General features: G+C 45.9%; 1 protein-coding gene across 2 annotated transcripts in view; it reads left to right on the plus strand.

Moving 5' to 3' along the window:
- The first annotated feature begins 1741 nt into the window (after positions 1 to 1741).
- Positions 1742 to 16623, plus strand: part of heatr5a (HEAT repeat containing 5a) — a 28143-nt gene continuing 13261 nt past the window's right edge. For both annotated transcript variants that reach the window (XM_020487756.2, XM_020487757.2), the window contains exons 1-18: positions 1742 to 1884; positions 2759 to 3045; positions 3664 to 3875; positions 4240 to 4348; positions 6293 to 6442; positions 8485 to 8656; positions 10431 to 10588; positions 10797 to 11046; positions 11477 to 11632; positions 12429 to 12679; positions 12885 to 12996; positions 13438 to 13590; positions 13738 to 13837; positions 14303 to 14412; positions 14973 to 15136; positions 15443 to 15606; positions 15928 to 16033; positions 16305 to 16495. In XM_020487756.2, coding sequence (XP_020343345.1) covers positions 2920 to 3045; positions 3664 to 3875; positions 4240 to 4348; positions 6293 to 6442; positions 8485 to 8656; positions 10431 to 10588; positions 10797 to 11046; positions 11477 to 11632; positions 12429 to 12679; positions 12885 to 12996; positions 13438 to 13590; positions 13738 to 13837; positions 14303 to 14412; positions 14973 to 15136; positions 15443 to 15606; positions 15928 to 16033; positions 16305 to 16495 — 2684 coding nt within the window. In that variant the 5' untranslated portion in view covers positions 1742 to 1884; positions 2759 to 2919. The remainder of the gene's footprint in view (positions 1885 to 2758; positions 3046 to 3663; positions 3876 to 4239; positions 4349 to 6292; positions 6443 to 8484; positions 8657 to 10430; positions 10589 to 10796; positions 11047 to 11476; positions 11633 to 12428; positions 12680 to 12884; positions 12997 to 13437; positions 13591 to 13737; positions 13838 to 14302; positions 14413 to 14972; positions 15137 to 15442; positions 15607 to 15927; positions 16034 to 16304; positions 16496 to 16623) is intronic.

Raw genomic sequence — 16623 nt, forward strand, 5'->3', positions numbered from 1 at the left:
ACAATGCTGTCTTAGTGCCAGCCTTTGACTGTGGTGGTTTGCTAACAGCTATGAAAAACACAGATGAAAACTCTCTAGGTAGGTAGTGTGTTCTACAGTTTATCATGAGATACTCTACCTCAGGCGAGCAACAGCTCGAGACTTCATTAGATCTCTGCACCAGCTGTTGTTTACAAAAATACATTGTCCTCTGCCCCTTGTCTTACCAGACGCCGCTGTGCTATCCTGCGGGTATAGTGTGTAACCAGCCAGCTGTATGAAGATAGTGTAGTTGTTCAGCCCCGAGTCCGGGAAGAATAAGATGTTACAGTTTTTAATGTCCCGTTGGTAGTTTAATCTTAATCTCTTAGCTCAAGGTAAGGGACATTTAGCTTTCTAACATTCTAATTTATAAACTGATAATGAGCTCCAAACAGAAATGAAAGCATGATGTTAGCATGAAATGTATCATCCCTTGGTGTAACAATCAATAGAAACGTATGCACTGATCCGCCTCAGCCATACTGTCAATCTATAATCAATACTTCCACACTCCTATTTATAGAGTTTATATCTAGTGATCTTGACAATGTCTTGATCATGAGAAAATTATCTGGGATCTCGAAAAAACAAATGTTGTTATGTCTTGATCATGAGATAAATAAGTTGTGATCTCAACATAACGAGGGATTTAGAAACATGTCCTCTCTGGATTTCCGTCAATCTTTTTTGTTCACAAAGTCTGCTGCCTCAGTTTGTATGATGGCAATTTGCATATACTCCAGATTGTTATGAAGAGTGATCAGATGAATTGCAATTAATTGCAAAGTCCCTCTTTGCCATGGGACAGACTGAGGGACAGATTGATATTCTGCAAAAGGTACAGGGATTGGACTGCTGAGGACTGGGGTAAAGTCATTTTCTCTGATGAATCCCCTTTCCGATTGTTTGGGGCATCCGGAAAAAAGCTTGTCCGGAGAAGACAAGGTGAGCGCTACCATCAGTCCTGTGTCATGCCAACAGTAAAGCATCCTGAGACCTTTCATGTGTGGGGTTGCTTCTCAGCAAAGGGAGTGGGCTCACTCACAATTTTGCCTGAGAACGCAGCCATGAATAAAGAATGGTACCAACACATCCTCTGAGAGCAACTTCTACCAACCGTCCAGGAACAGTTTGGTGGCAAACAATGCCTTTTCCAGCATGATGGAGCACTTTGCCATAAGGCAAAAGTGATAACTAAGTGGCTCGGGGAACAAAACATCAATTTTTTGGGGTCCATGGCCAGGAAACTCCCCAGACCTTAATCCCATTGAGAACTTTTGGTCAACCCTCAAGAGGCGAGTTGACAAACAAAAACCCACAAATTCTGACAAACTCCAAGTATTGATTATGTGGCCCAGAAGTTAATTGACAGCACGCTAGGGCGGATTGCAGAGGTCTTGAAAAAGAAGGGTCAACACTGCAAATATTGACTCTGCATCAACTTCATGTAATTGTCAATAAAAGCCTTTGACACAAATATCTAAAGACACTGAAGCAGCAAACTTTGTAGAAATTAATATTTGTGTCATTCTCAAAACCTTTGGCCTCGACTTTACAGTTTACCTCTGGTTATTTTGTCTACTTATGTCTTCCCAGGAACCTCAACCCTGTTTTTCACAGTCTGGTACAACCTGTGGCACAATATGTTGAAGGAAATGGGTTGAAAGTGTCTGTATCGATTTATTCTCCTGAAATGTCAACTTTGGCACTTCAATCGATGTTTCTGCGCTCGATTATTCCTAGTTGAAAAGCGGCAGATGTGTTCACTTCGCCAGTGTAGCTACAAATAAATATTATCTTGGACCGAAACATCAACATCTGACCCGAAGTTGCATCAAATACATAGTTAAGTTTTCGCCACAGGTACAACTTTTACGTTTATCTTTATTTAGGATGGATTTACTGATAGATACGTTTGCGTGCCAACATTAACGTTAGCTAGCTAACGTCACTATGTTTTGCTAGCTGTGGTAAAGTTAACGTTAGCTTGCAGTGCTAGCTAACCTCATATAGGAATGCATATGTTAGCTAGCTAGTTGTAGCCTGTCTTTCTTTACAAACTAGCGAAGACTGCTCTGCCTGTAACTGGCAGTTAACTAGCGTTAGCCAGCTAACGTCGTTGGGAAAAGCTGGAGAATATGGCTGGCTAGTAACGTAAGTTATCTAGCTGGCTGGCTTGAATGTTACACAATTCGGCCGGATCTTGGCTAACGTTATTGCTGTATGTCCTGCTCTCTATTTGACATTGTGCTCACGATTTGACATCTGTTACATCTGTCATCAAAGCTAGTGCTAGCTAACTGAGTCATCAGGTCATAAGAAACGAGAAGTTGGAGTGAGGGGTAACGTTATTAGCTAGATTAGTAACTAGTCAGCATAGGTGTAAAATAGACGTGATTCCCCTCCCTGAATGAGCCCTCTCAATAGAATAATGTATGATGATCTAGCTAACAGCACACTCTGCACTGATCCGGTGGGATGACTGTCTGAATAATTCATTGCCTGTGCTGTTCCAGATAAACTTACACTTTTTCCACTCCTCGAAAAAAAACAAGGAAGAACGGTGCCCTTCACTTGACAGCCCTACTTTGCAGGAGATCAAGATTTGGCTATTTGTCAACGTCAATATAATTGTTCTGTTTGAGTGACCTGGTTGCGGTGCATTTTATCACGAGGAGTGTCCCCTTTCACATATATTGGAGTATGAACTCTGAGTCTCTTTACTGATGTCTTGCAGGTTTTCCAGGTCTTGATGGAACAGAGCAGTTTTTTCCCACAGTGAGAGGGAAGAAGCCGTCCTTTTCTGTTTGTGGCTGAAGTTTGGAATTTGTCCGGCTCAGAGGGAGGCAGAGACTGTGGCCTAGAGCGGCTGCAAGAGGAGGGGAAGGAGGGAGGAGAATGGAACGAGCCCACAGTTTGCTCCTGAACGAGGAGGCATGCAGCCAGTTGGGAGAACACCAGAGGGCTGAATTTGTTTTTGAGTGGCTGCGCTTCCTGAAGAAGCTGCTCCCTGCTGCAGACAGGGTGAGAGGAATAAGGAAAGGAGGAGACTATAGGGGAGAGCCCAGTGGGTGCTTGCAGATAATGGCCTCCCCTGTGACAGACAGCGCTTGGTGCATTCCTAAGCAGAGTCCGATCAAAAGAGAGCCATTTGAACAGGCTGAGATTAGCCCAGTGCTTTTTCTGGGGCCGTCTCTTTTAGCAGAATGCCAGTCAGTATGTCTTTCCAGGCGTGATTAAAGCAGTGAGTGCTGTAAAGGCTAAATCATGGTCTGCTCTGCTGGTTCTGTGTCATGAAGAAAAAAATGAACTACAGATGAAATGTTGATGTGATTTGTCTTGCCAGTAGCCACTATCATTTAGCAAATGGTATCCACGAGTTCCAGCTGATTCTGGGGAAGTAGATATAGGGTCTCAATGCTAATATCCCAAAGTATCCCATTAAAAAACATCAGTTGCTCATCATACAAAAATAGGGCTGGCTGACTGTGAGATCTGTTTTATGTCGTTACTGTCATCTATGTCATGTTGTCAATAAATGTTGATGGTTTCATGTTGACTTTAACTCAGTGCTCTTGAATGCAAGACAAATTCTTGTGAAAGGCCAAATAAATGAACTGAACTGAGTGTATTTTCTCCCAGGCGGATGTGAAGAAGAACCAGAAGTGTCTGGTCGAACAGTTGACTGGGATTCTGATTGGTTCTCCGGGCCCCCCGACCCGATGGCTCCTAGCCCACTGCCTGGCCCTGCTCTACAGGGTGGGAGACTCACTCACCTCCAGCCACACGGTGGACAGGTGCAATGACATCATCCGCAGCAAGGACGACTCACCCAGCTACCTGCCAACTCGACTGTAAGTACAGTAGATTGCGGCAGCTGAAATCCCCATCAGTTATAGAGGGGTGATGGTGCATATCAATTATCAGACTGATTACACATTAATGATTATAATGTTTGTTACTCATGGGGATACCTTAAAGCTTCTATGACATTCCAAGTTTACATGGCTGTTGAAATCAATCTTGTTATGATTAACTACTGTTCACCGAAATGGCAAAATTCATACAGTAGCATTACACTAGTATGTAATGAACTTCTTTAAATAAAAACAAACAAGACTTTGGATTACACAGTGGGTGCACTGTGCAGTCAAGAGGAATGGTATTTTCAACATCTGAAATAACTTTGTAACTGATTTCCTTTTTTTTTGTCTATAGGGCAGCCATTGCCTGTCTGGGTGCCCTTTATGAACAGCTTGGCCGTTTGCTTGTCAACACATTTAAAGAGACTTTGGCAAATTTGTTGAAGGCCATAAAGTCTGCAGAGGTGAGTGTACAATTTAAAGGATCTGCAATGGTAATGCAAAAATGTATTGATATACCACTGTGCTAGCCAGTGGCAATATGAAGGCCAGTGTTTTATGTCTGAATAGCTGATAGACACTGAGTATAAGAAAACACTTTCCTAATATTGAGTTGCATCCCCCTTTTTGCCCTCAGAATAGCCTCAATTTGTCGGGGCAGGGACTCTTAAAGGTGTCAAGCCTTCCACAGGGATGCTAGCCCATGTTGACTCCAATGCTTCCCACAGTTGTGTCAAGTTGGCTAGATGTCCTTTGGGTGGTGGACCATTCTTGATACACACGGGAAACTTTTGTGTGTAAAACCAAGCAGCGTTGCACTTCTTGACACAAATCGGTGTGCCTGGAACCTACTACCATACCCTGTTCAAAAGCACTTAAATCTTTTGCCTTGCCCTTTTACCCTCTGAATGGCACACATACACAATCCATGTCTCAATTATCTCAAGGCCTTTAACCAGTCTCCTCCCCTTCATCTACACGGATTGAAGTGGATTTAACTAGTGACATCAACAAGGGATCATATCTTTTACCTGGATTCACCTGGTCAGTCTATGTCATGGAAAGAGCAGGTGTTCTTAATGTTCAAATTGTATTGGTCGCATACACATATTTAGCAGATGTTATTGCGGGTGTGTGTAGCTAAATGTTTGTGTTCCTTGCTCCAACAGTGCAGTAGTATCTAACAGTTCACAACAATACACACTAATATAGAAGTAAAATAATGGAATTAAGAAATATATAAATATTAGATTGAGCAATGTCTGAGTGGTGTTGACTAAAATACAGTAGAATAGCATACAGTATATACATATGAGATGAGTAAAGCCGTATGTAAACATTTTTTAAACATTATTAATGTGACTAGTGTTCCATTATTAAAGTGGTCAGGGATTCCAAGTAAATGTATATAGTACAGCAGCCTCTAAGGTGCAGGGTTGAGTAACCGGGTGGTAGTCGGCTAGTGATGGCTATTTAGCAGTCTGATGGGCTTGAGATAGAAGCTGTTTTTCAGTCTCGGTACCAGCTTTGATGCACCTGCCCTGACTTCGCCTTCTGGAAGATAGCGTAGTGAACCGTCCGTTTCTCGGTGGTTGATGTCCTTAATGATCTTTTTGGCCTTCCTGTGACATCGGGTGCTGTAGGTGCCCTGGAGGGCAGGTAATTTGCCCCCAGTGATGCTTTGGGCAGACTGCACTACCCTTTGGAGAGCTCTGCGGTTGCAGGCGCCATACCAGGTGGTGATGGAGCCCGACAGGATGCCCTCAATTGTGCATCTGTAAATGTTTGAGGGTTTTAGGTGCCAAGCCGAATTTCTTCAGCCTCCTGTGGTTGAAGAGGCGCTGTTGTGACTTTTCCACCACACTGTGTGGGTGGACCATTTCAGATTGTCAGTGTTGTGTACGCCGTGGAACTTGAAGCTTTCCACCTTCTCCACTGTGGATAGGGGCTACCTTTGCTGTATCCTGAAGTCCACGATCAGCTCCTTTGTTTTGTTGAGGTTGAGTTAGAGATTATTTTTCTTGAACCACTCTCCCAGGGCCCTCACCTCCTCCCTGTAGGCTGTCTCGTCATTGTTGGTAATCAGGCCTACTACTGTTGTGTTGTCTGCAAACTTGATGATTGAGTTAGAGGTGTGTGTGGCCACGCAGTCATGGGTGAACAGGGAGTATAGGAGGGGGTTGAGCACGCTACTCTTGTGGGGCCCCTATGTTGAGGTTTATGCCACTGAGCAGACACTTTTATTCAAAGCGACTTAAAGTACAGTGAGTGCCTATATTTTCAGTATGTGTAGCGTATGTAATCCCTGCAGGGATTGAACCCATAACCTTGGCATGGCTGTTGCCAAGCTCTTACCAATTGAGCCACACAGGACCACTGATGAATTGTGTTATCTGTCCGTGCTCCAGTCCCAGGGCCGCTATGAGATCATGCTGAGCGTGGAGAAGATCCTGAGGGGCCTGGGGGTCAGCGCCATGCCCTGTCACAGAGACATCTACAAGGCTACACGCGCCTGTCTCACCGACCGCTCCATGGCCGTGCGCTGTGCTGCCGCCAAGGTAGCTACTGCCTACCGCTTTCCTCCCTCCAGCTAAACTGCTGCTGCTCCAAACTCATGGGGAATACATAAACTGTATAGCCAGCTGATGGTGCTACCATGTTAAGCATATTACACATTGTTCTCATTCTACATTGTGTTAGGACAAATGTCATTCAAACATGCATTCCTCCCTCCAACCATGGGGCATACACTGTATGGCTGGTGGCGCTATCAAGTTAGGCAATACATTACTGTCATTTTATGTTCTTTTGGTCTCACTGAATCAACAAAGTTAAGACCATGGTCATTCAATTGAGCTTCATTTCACATTGATGCGTGTCTTTTTTTGTTGATTTTTCATATACAGTTGAAGTTAGAAGTTTACATACACCTAAGCCAAATACATTTAAACTCAGTTTTTCACAATTCCTGACATTTAATCCAAGTAAAAATTCCCTGTCTTATGTCAGTTAGGATCACCACTTTATTTTAAGAATGTGAAATGTCAGAATAATAGTAGAGTGATTTACTTCAGCTTTTATTTCTTTCATCACATTCCCAGTGGGTCAGAAGTTTACATACACTCAATTAGTATTTGGTAGCATTGCCTTTAAATTGTTTAACTTGGGTCAAATGTTTCGGGTAGCATTCCACAAGCTTCCCAAAATAAGTGGGGTGAATTTTGGCCCATTCCTCCTGACAGAGCTGGTGTAACTGAGTCAGGTTTGTAGGCCTCCTTGCTTGCACACACTTTTTCAGTTCTGCCAACAAAATGTCTATAGGATTGAGGTTAGGGCTTTGTGATGGCCACTCCAGTACCTTGACTTTGTTGTCCTTAAGCCATTTTGCACAACCTTGGAAGTATGCTTGGGGTCATTGTCCATTTGGAAAACCCATTTGCGACCAAGCTTTAACTTCCTGACTGATGTCTGGAGATGTTGCTTCAATATATCCACATAATTTTCCTACCTCATGATGCCATCTATTTTGTGAAGTGCACCAGTCCCTCCTGCAGCAAAGCACCCCCAGAACATGATGCTGCCACCCCCGTGCTTCACGGTTAGGATGGTGTTCTTCGGCTTGAAAGCCTCACCCTTTTTCCTCCAAACATAACGATGGTCATTATGGCCAAACAGTTCTATTTTTGTTTCATCAGATCGGAGGACATTTATCCAAAAAGTACAATCTTTGTCCCCATGTGCAGTTGCAAACCACAGTCTGGCTTTTTTATGGCGGTTTTGGAGCAGTGGCTTCTTCCTTGCTGAGCGGCCTTTCAGGTTTTTGTCAATATAGGACTTGTTTTACTGTGGATACAGATACTTTTGTACCTGTTTCCTCCAGCATCTTCACAAGGTCCTTTGCTGCTGTTCTGGGATTGACTTGCACTTTTCGCACCAAGGTGCGTTTATCTCTAGGAGACAGAACGCGTCTCCTTCCTGAGCAGTATAACGGCTGCGTGGTCCCATGGTGTCTATACTTGCGTGCTATTGTTTGTACAGATGAACATGGTACCTTCAGGCATTTGGAAATTGCTCCCAAGGATGAACCAGACTTGTGAAGGTCTACAATGTGTTTTCTGAGGTCTTGGCTGATTTCTTTTGATTTTCCCATGATGTCAAGCAAAGAGGCACTGAGTTTTTTTAGGTAGGCCTTGAAATACATCAACAGGTACACCTCCAATTGACTCAAATGATGACAATTAGCCTATCAAAAGCTTCTGAAACCATGTAATAATTTTCTGGAATATTCCTAGCTGTTTAAAGGCACAGTCAACTTAGTGTATGTAAACTTCTGACCCACTGGAATTGTGATACAGTGAAATAATCTGTCTGTAAACAATAGTTGGAAAAATTACTTGTGTCATGCACAGAGTAGATGACCTAACTGACTTGCCAAAACTATAGTTTGTTAACAAGAAATTTGTGGAGTGGTTGAAAAACAAGTTTTAATGACTCCAACCTAATTGTATGTAGACTTCCGACTTCAACTGTAGATAAGACGGCGTATGTAACATATTTGCCGTCCATGTATGTTTCTAAATGTCTGTGTGATGTCTGGCAGTGTCTTCTGGAGCTGCAGAGAGAGGCTGTGTTTCTGTGGACTTCAGAGTTGGAGAACGTAGCCACGCTCTGCTTCAGGGCGTTTGAGAGCTCCAACTACGATGTGCGTGTGGCCATCTCCAAACTGCTGGGTACCCTGCTGGCCACAGCCGTAGAGCCCAAACAACCCACTGGTACAGTAGCCTACAATGGATGACAAGAGTTGGTAGAATCGCGATTGTTGAGGTTTTGGGATTAAACTGTCTGCTTTTAACTGTGTTTCTCACTTGTGTGGGATTGTAGTGTGGGATTTAGAAGAAACTACACTGCTCAAAAAAATAAAGGGAACACTAAAATAACACATCCTAGATCTGAATGAATGAAATATTCTTATTAAATACTTTTTTCTTTACATAGTTGAATGTGCTGACAACAAAATCACACAAAAATTATCAATGGAAATCAAATTTATCAACCCATGGAGGTCTGGATTTGGAGTCACACTCAAAATTAAAGTGGAAAACCACACTACAGGCTGATCCAACTTTGATGTAATGTCCTTAAAACAAGTCAAAATGAGGCTCGGTAGTGTGTGTGGCCTCCACGTGCCTGTATGACCACCCTACAACGCCTGGGCATGCTCCTGATGAGGTGGCGGATGGTCTCCTGAGGGATCTCCTCCCAGACCTGGACTAAAGCATCCGCCAACTCCTGGACAGTCTGTGGTGCAACGGACGTGACAGAGTCTGATGGATGGAGCGAGACATGATGTGCTCAATTGGATTCAGGTCTGGGGAACGGGTGGGCCATTCCATAGCATCAATGCCTTGCTCTTGCAGGAACTGCTGACACACTCCAGCCACATGAGGTCTAGCATTGTCTTGCATTAGGAGGAACCCAGGGCCAACCGCACCAGCATATGGTCTCACAAGGGGTCTGAGGATCTCATCTCGGTACCTAATGGCAGTCAGGCCACCTCTGGCGAGCACATGGAGGGCTGTGCGCCCCCCCAAAGAATTGCCACCCCACACCATGACTGACCCCGCCAAACCGGTCATGCTGGAGGATGTTGCAGGCAGCAGAACCTTCTCCACGGCGTCTCCAGACTCTGTCACGTCTGTCACGTGCTCAGTGTGAACCTGCTTTCATCTGTGAAGAGCACAGGGCGCCAGTGGCGAATTTGCCAATCTTGGTGTTCTCTGGCAAATGCCAAACATCGTGCATGGTGTTGGGCTGTAAGCACAACCCCCACCTGTGGACGTCGGGCCCTCATACCACCCTCATGGAGTCTGTTTATGACTGTTTGAGCATGCACATTTGTGGCCTGCTGGAGGTCATTTTGCAGGGCTCTGGCAGTGCTCCTCCTGCTCCTCCTTGCACAAAGGCGGAGGTAGCATTCCTGCTGCTGGGTTGTTGCCCTCCTACGGCCTCCTCCACGTCTCCTGATGTACTGGCCTGTCTCCTGGTAGCGCCTCCATGCTCTGGACACTACGCTGACAGACACGGCAAACCTTGCCACAGCTCGCATTGATGTGCCATCCTGGATGAGCTGCATTACCTGAGCCACTTGTGTGGGTTGTAGACTCCGTCTCATGCTACCACTAAAGTGAAAGCACCGCCAGCATTCAAAAGTGACCAAAACATCAGCCAGGAAGCATAGGAACTGAGAAGTGGTCTGTGGTCACCACCTGCAGAACCACTCCTTTATTGGGGGTGTCTTGCTAATTGCCTATAATTTCCACCTGTTGTCTATTCCACTTGCACAACAGCATGTGAAATGTTTTGTCAATCAGTGTTGCTTCCTAAGTGGACAGTTTGATTTCACAGAAGTGTGATTGACTTGGAGTTACATTGTGTTGTTTAAGTGTTCCCTTTATTTTTTTGAGCAGTGTATATTAAAGAACATAGAATATAGTTGAAAATAAAACAATATTTACCCTTCTTTTCCTCTGCGTGTCCTCCTCCCAGCTCACAGACAGGGCTCCAGACGCAGCTCCTTGGAGGAGGTGATGGATCTGCTGACTGGGGGGTTCCTGCGTGGTGGGGCTGGCTTCCTCAGGGCCAGTGGAGACAAGCTCAAAGGGACCAGCTCTGTTAGCAAAGACATCCGCATCGGCATCACTCAGGTCAGCTCTCTCTGTCTCCATCCTACATGTTAGGCTATGAGTGTTTTTCTGACCACGTGGCCTGACCAGGAAACACTTGGCCCAGTAGGTTTTCCTGGTCCGGTCACATGGGTCAGGACATTTTCTGGCTCTATACATGTGCTCATATGTATTGGGCGCAACTTACTGTTTTCTTTCTTGATTTTGAGTTTGTTCTTGTTCTGTCTAGTCGTGTGTGGTGTTTGTGTCGTGTCTGGGCGGCGTGTGGCTGGAGGCCAACTTCTCCGCCCTGCTGGTCCTGCTCATGGAGCTGGTGTCTCAAACACGGGCCACCCAGACTCCCGCAGACGCCGTGTGCTGCAGACGCTGCATCTCCTTCATCCTCAGGGCCACACTGGGCTCTCTGCTGGGGGAGAAGGCCCAGATTGCTGCTGCCAAGGAGATCTGCCTGGCCATAGGCAAACAGAAGAGGGCCGTGGGTGAGGGGAAGCTTTAATAGACCATTACACATTGATTGACAAGGATGGATTGCGAAAATATGTTCTCAGAAATGTCACTTCTTGAATGGTACATAGGCTTTTCCCCAATTCGTCTTTCCCTGATTATTATTATTATTATTTTTTGTCACGCCCTCTCCTTCCCTGTTTCTCAAAACGCATTGGACGAGAAGGCCAGAGTGGAGGGACCTCGGATCTTCTCTTCCAATGTGATGGGGAGAAATAAGGTGGAGGGTGCAAGGAATCTAGGAAAGGCGAATTGATGAAGTGCCAATTTTGGTTGAGTGGTTAGAAGAATGATGATCTCATACAGGCCCGACGATGTCATTATGTGCATGTCAGCCTTTCAGATTGACAGTGGGGACTCCTGAAGTGCTTTTCCTTGGTGGTCATGGTCATCTTTTCCCTCCAGATGCGGCCATGTGTGATGGGAATGTGGAGACGCGGGTCACCACCACAGACGTAGCTGCCAGTCAGCATGTGTTGGTGTGTGCCCTGCTGGAGCTGGGTAGCCTGGTACAGGGCCTGGCCTCTACTGCTGCATCGCTACTCACTGACACCAGCACAGGTGGGGCCTGAACACACACACACACACACACGCACAGAGACTTGTTCCCAGTCTCTTGTCTCTTCAGCTCTGTCCCCTGAGGAATCTGCGTTAAATGGTGGTATTATGGAAAAGCTGTGTGTGGTTTTTATGCCATGTGGGCAGTCTCTGTAATGCATGGGAGTGTTCAGTGGTCTATGAAGATGAGTTGGTGACAAAGAGAGTAGAGGGAGAGAGAGGGATAAGAGATGGGGGGAGAGAGAGTTGGTGACAGCGAGGGGGGGAGGGAGCGTGACAGAGAAAGAGAGAAAGAAGAGAGGGCAGAGAAACTGTGGAGGTGAGTAGGTCACAGTGCCTGGACTGCTGTGCTGACTCAGGACTCTGTGCTAAACAACATTAGTCTACATCTTCAACAACAAATATGTTTTATATAACCTTTTATTTAACCAGGCAAGTCAGTCAGTTAAGAACAAATTCTTATTTACAATAGCGGCCTACCCCGGCTGGGCCAATTGTGTGGCACTCTATGGGACTCCCAATCACGGCCGGATGTGATGCAGCCGAACCAAGGACTGTAGTGACGCCTCTTGCCCTGAGATGCAGTGCCTTAGACCACTGCGCCACTTGGGAGCCTTAATGAAGGTTCTATGACAGGATAAAAATAGACTAGTGGAACAGAGCCAGACATCTTATTATATTTTACCTACCAAGTTTCACCGACAAATGCTCAAGGCTCAATATACTGTGTGTGCCTGTCTGAGAGTGTAGTTTTGACACATTTTAACTTCTCTGCTTCTGTGGTATTCCTCCCTCCCAGCCCTGCTGGACACAGTGATCTCAGTTCTGCTCCACCCCAGTGTGTCAGCACGGTTAGCGGCTGCTTGGTGTCTACGCTGTGTGGCCGTGGCCCTGCCTTCCCAGGGGGCCGTGTTGTTGGACCGCTGTGCAGAGAGACTCAACGCCCTCAAGTCCTGCCCCGAGGCCGTGGCCGGGTACAGTTCCGCTATCGCAGCCCTGCTGGGGGCAGTGCAGCACTGCCCACTGGGCATCCCCCACACTAAAGGCAATGTAAGGACTGGGCTTCGTCTGGGTAACCTTGAGCTAGCAACAAATACACATAGGCCTGTTTATAGTCGAGGCCTTGTATGCACACTATTTGTGATTTATGTCTGTTTAATGGCTCTTCCATAGTTCAGTCAGATGCTCCACTAAATCAGTGGGAGCGGATGTAATAGTACAGGTATCTAAACGATAAGTGACCCTCTGTTCCCAGGTGGTGATGGGTCTGGCCGAGGACCTGCTCCGTTCAGCCACTCAGAACAGCCGCATCTCCATCCAACGCACACAGGCTGGCTGGCTGCTGCTCTCCTCCCTCAATACCCTGGGTATGTCCATTTTTATTTTTATTTTTATTTTTATTTTTTACCTTTATTTAACCAGGCAAGTCAGTTAAGAACACATTCTTATTTTCAATGACGGCCTGGGAACAGTGGGTTAACTGCCTGTTCAGGGGCAGAACGACAGATTTGTACCTTGTCAGCTCGGGGGTTTGAACTCGCAACCTTCCGGTTACTAGTCCAACGCTCTAACCACTAGGCTACGCTGCCGCCCCATCCACCCCATCCACCCTCTGCTGATGTGATTGCTGGACCAATGGGAATAAATGGCCTCATTTAAAAAAAAACGAGTGTTTTTATTCGGCAGTTGGGCATCTTCAGATCTGGGACTTTCTCACACCTTGCCAACTACTGCTGTCTTTGTGTGCAATAGGGATCTTATCTCAGTGAGATTAGCCTGTGTGAATGAAGGTTGATTAACGTCTGTAGGTCCAGCAGTGGTTGAGCACCACCTCCCCAGGATGCTGGTGCTGTGGAGGTGTGCCTTCCCTCCCTCCATCAGAGACCTGGACATGGAGCTCCGCCGTGGGGACCACTTCACCTGGCAGGTCACCCTGGAGGGCCGCGCCGGGGCGCTGTGTGGTGAGATGCGCAATCTTCTATACTCACCGTTCATTGAACACAAGCCGGGTTGTTTCAGTTGAATGCTTATGTTAGTTTAAGTTTTAATTTTCACCTCTATGTCGATCTGATGTCTCCTAATGTTGATATGTTGTTGTTTTGTCCCAGCCATGAAGAGCCTGGTGATTCACTGCAGAGATCTCCTAACTGATGATGTCATAGGTCGTCTCCTGACCCCCCTGGCCTGTGCTGTGGCTCTGCTCACCAAGTGAGTCACACCAAGTTCTCACACCAGACCTCTGTCATAGGCCATGTTCCAATGTTTGTATTCGTACACCGAAGTATGCTAAAAAGAATTCTGCATAATACTTGTTTCCATATGAGGTGGTATGCTAATGTGGATGGATATTTGACCAGAGAGACTTTAAACATCCTCACTGATGAAGATGGCCACTTAGTTCTGGCCCGAAGGATACCACTAGCGCTAAAAGTACCTCCGTGTTAGGTGATCAATATCCAAGAACATTTCTGGTGCTTTGCCAAGTCCCCACTTAACAGCTCACTGTTCAAGGACATAGTCAGCCAAACTGCTTCTCTCATTCCTTCTGAGTGCGGATTGTGTACCGTGTTATTTCTAACCAAACTGAAAAAACAAGAGTATACTTGACTTGAGACTGTTTTAATAAGCTGCCTTTTTGGGGGGGTCTGAAACCTATATGCTTGTGTATTGCAGGGTGCCTACTCTGATCAAATCCTATGGCAACCTGATTAAAAACACCTCAGTAGTCTTCAGACTGAGGGTCTATGAGATCCTGGCTCTGTTGCCCCCAAAGACATACGAAGGTGAGAGCTCTTTTCAATGCTACTCTCTGTGACTGCTAGTCATAGACGCTTATACATTGGAAGACTAGCCCTTTGGTGGTTTAAAGGAGATCCTAATAAACATAATGGCCTTTATTTGACCCCCCCCTCTCCCCATTTGTTTTGTACACTGCTGCTACTCGCTGTTTATTAACTATGCATAGTCACTTTACCCCTACCTACATGTACAAATGACCTCTACTAACTTGTACCCCCGCACATTGACTCGGTACCCCCTGCTATTGTTATTTTATTGTTACTTTTTATTTTTTACTTTAGTTTATTTAGTAAGTACGTTTTTGAAGTCTATTTCTTGAACTGCATTGTTGGTTAAGGTCTTAACCTGTTTGAGGTTAATTGATTTGATATAAAATCACTTATCTTAACCCCAGACATCTGTCTCTTCTGTTCCCCCTTCCACACAGAGTTTGACAACATTCTTGTCTGTAAATTGGCATTGTGCTCTTGATGTTGACATTAAGGCTGTGGTATTGATTGCTAACCTCATATGTTACCCTGATGTCTCCCATCCATCCACACAGAGAGTTTTGGCATCGTGCTGAAGCAGCTGGTGACAGACATCACTGGGCCAGAGAACGTGGTGTGTTCAGAGCTGACGTTACTACCACCCCTCTGTCACAGTGATGACCTGGCACTACTGGGCCCCGCTCTGCAGGACATGGACCAGCACTACATAGAAGAGCAGGTCTGTCAGAGGCCGAAGGGAGTTGTCACCATATCATTACAAATACAACTAATGTATTGGATCTCTGTCACACTCAATCACTTGGTGCTGTGAAACCATAGAGATTGTGTGCATCTGTGAAGGAGGACAAACAAACCTTTAGGATTGAGATGCAGCCATTCAAACGTAGTGCTCTCTGTGTGCGTAGAGAAAGACGTGTGTGTGTGTGTGTGTGTGTGTGTGTGTGTGTGTGTGTGTGTGTGTGTGTGTGTGTGTGTGTGTGTGGAGACCTAGGTGTGTGACCTTGCTGTGTTGTGTCTGTTGCAGTTACAGGGGAGCAGTGTTGGAGGAGGGACCCTGGAGTACGACACCTTCACCATCTGTGTGAAATGCCAGGATGTTCCCGCCCCCCTACCCCCGCCTGCTGCCCTAACCACCGCTGCCATACAGCTCTTTGGAGTCATTTTTCCCCACATCATCGTCCCACTGAGGTACACACACTCACTCACTATGTCTTACTCTACTTGTGAGGACTTTTAACGGACCAACAATTGATTCCCATTCAAAATCCTATTTTCCATAATCCTAACATTAACTCCTAATTCTAACCCTAAACCTAACAAGTGAGGACTGGCAAAATGTCCTCACTTCTCAATTTTAGTTGGTTTACTATTCTTGTGAGGACTTCTGATACTCACAAGTACAGTATAGTAAAACTTGTACACCCACTCTACTTTGACACAGACATGCCAACCGCCCAAGTTTCTTACTATGTGGCTCTGTGCTTAATCGCCTGTCTCTCCTTGTTGCAGGACACAGATATTGGAACAGTTCACAGAGTCTCTGAAGCAGTTGAAGGGTGTTCGTCAGCAGACTGTCCAGACTCATGTGACTGCCGCCCTCTGCAGTGTCCTAAAGGTATACACTCAGAGTCTGAACTCTGACATATTGGTAGCCCCGGTAGCCTTGCCTTTGGATTACCAACCTATATGATAGAATGTTTTAGTTTTTTGTCTACAGACATTGTCTATAGGTGAATGATAATGCTTTTTTTTTCTCACACAATTTCATCAATGATGCAACAAGTGCAATGTCATTGTGCAATTTCCTTTTTTATGACAAACTACGCGATTACAATTTGTGGATATCCCCACAGTTGTTAACCCCTCTCTCCTTTCTCTGTGTACAGCACCTAGGCTCCAGTCGGGTAGGTTTGGGTCCAGAAGAGGTTCGGAAGCCAGCTCTGGGTCTGTTGGTGGGGGCTCTGGAGAGCTCGAACCCCCTGCTGCGCTGCATGGCTGCTGAGGGACTGTCTCGCTTGGTACAGGTGGTCAACGACCCTGCATTCACCGTCTCCATGACCCTGGTCAGCTTCGACAAGTGAGTGGTCAACCCCCAACCCCATTCCACACACACCGTAGGCTACATACCTCTTCAAAGCTCTTCTCTGTCCTGGCACCCCAATCCCAATGGTGGAAGCAGTTTGCCCCCTCAAGGTAGGACCGCAA

The sequence above is a fragment of the Oncorhynchus kisutch genome, linkage group LG7, assembly GCF_002021735.2.
Source record: "Oncorhynchus kisutch isolate 150728-3 linkage group LG7, Okis_V2, whole genome shotgun sequence".
Taxonomy (NCBI): Eukaryota; Metazoa; Chordata; class Actinopteri; order Salmoniformes; family Salmonidae; genus Oncorhynchus; species Oncorhynchus kisutch.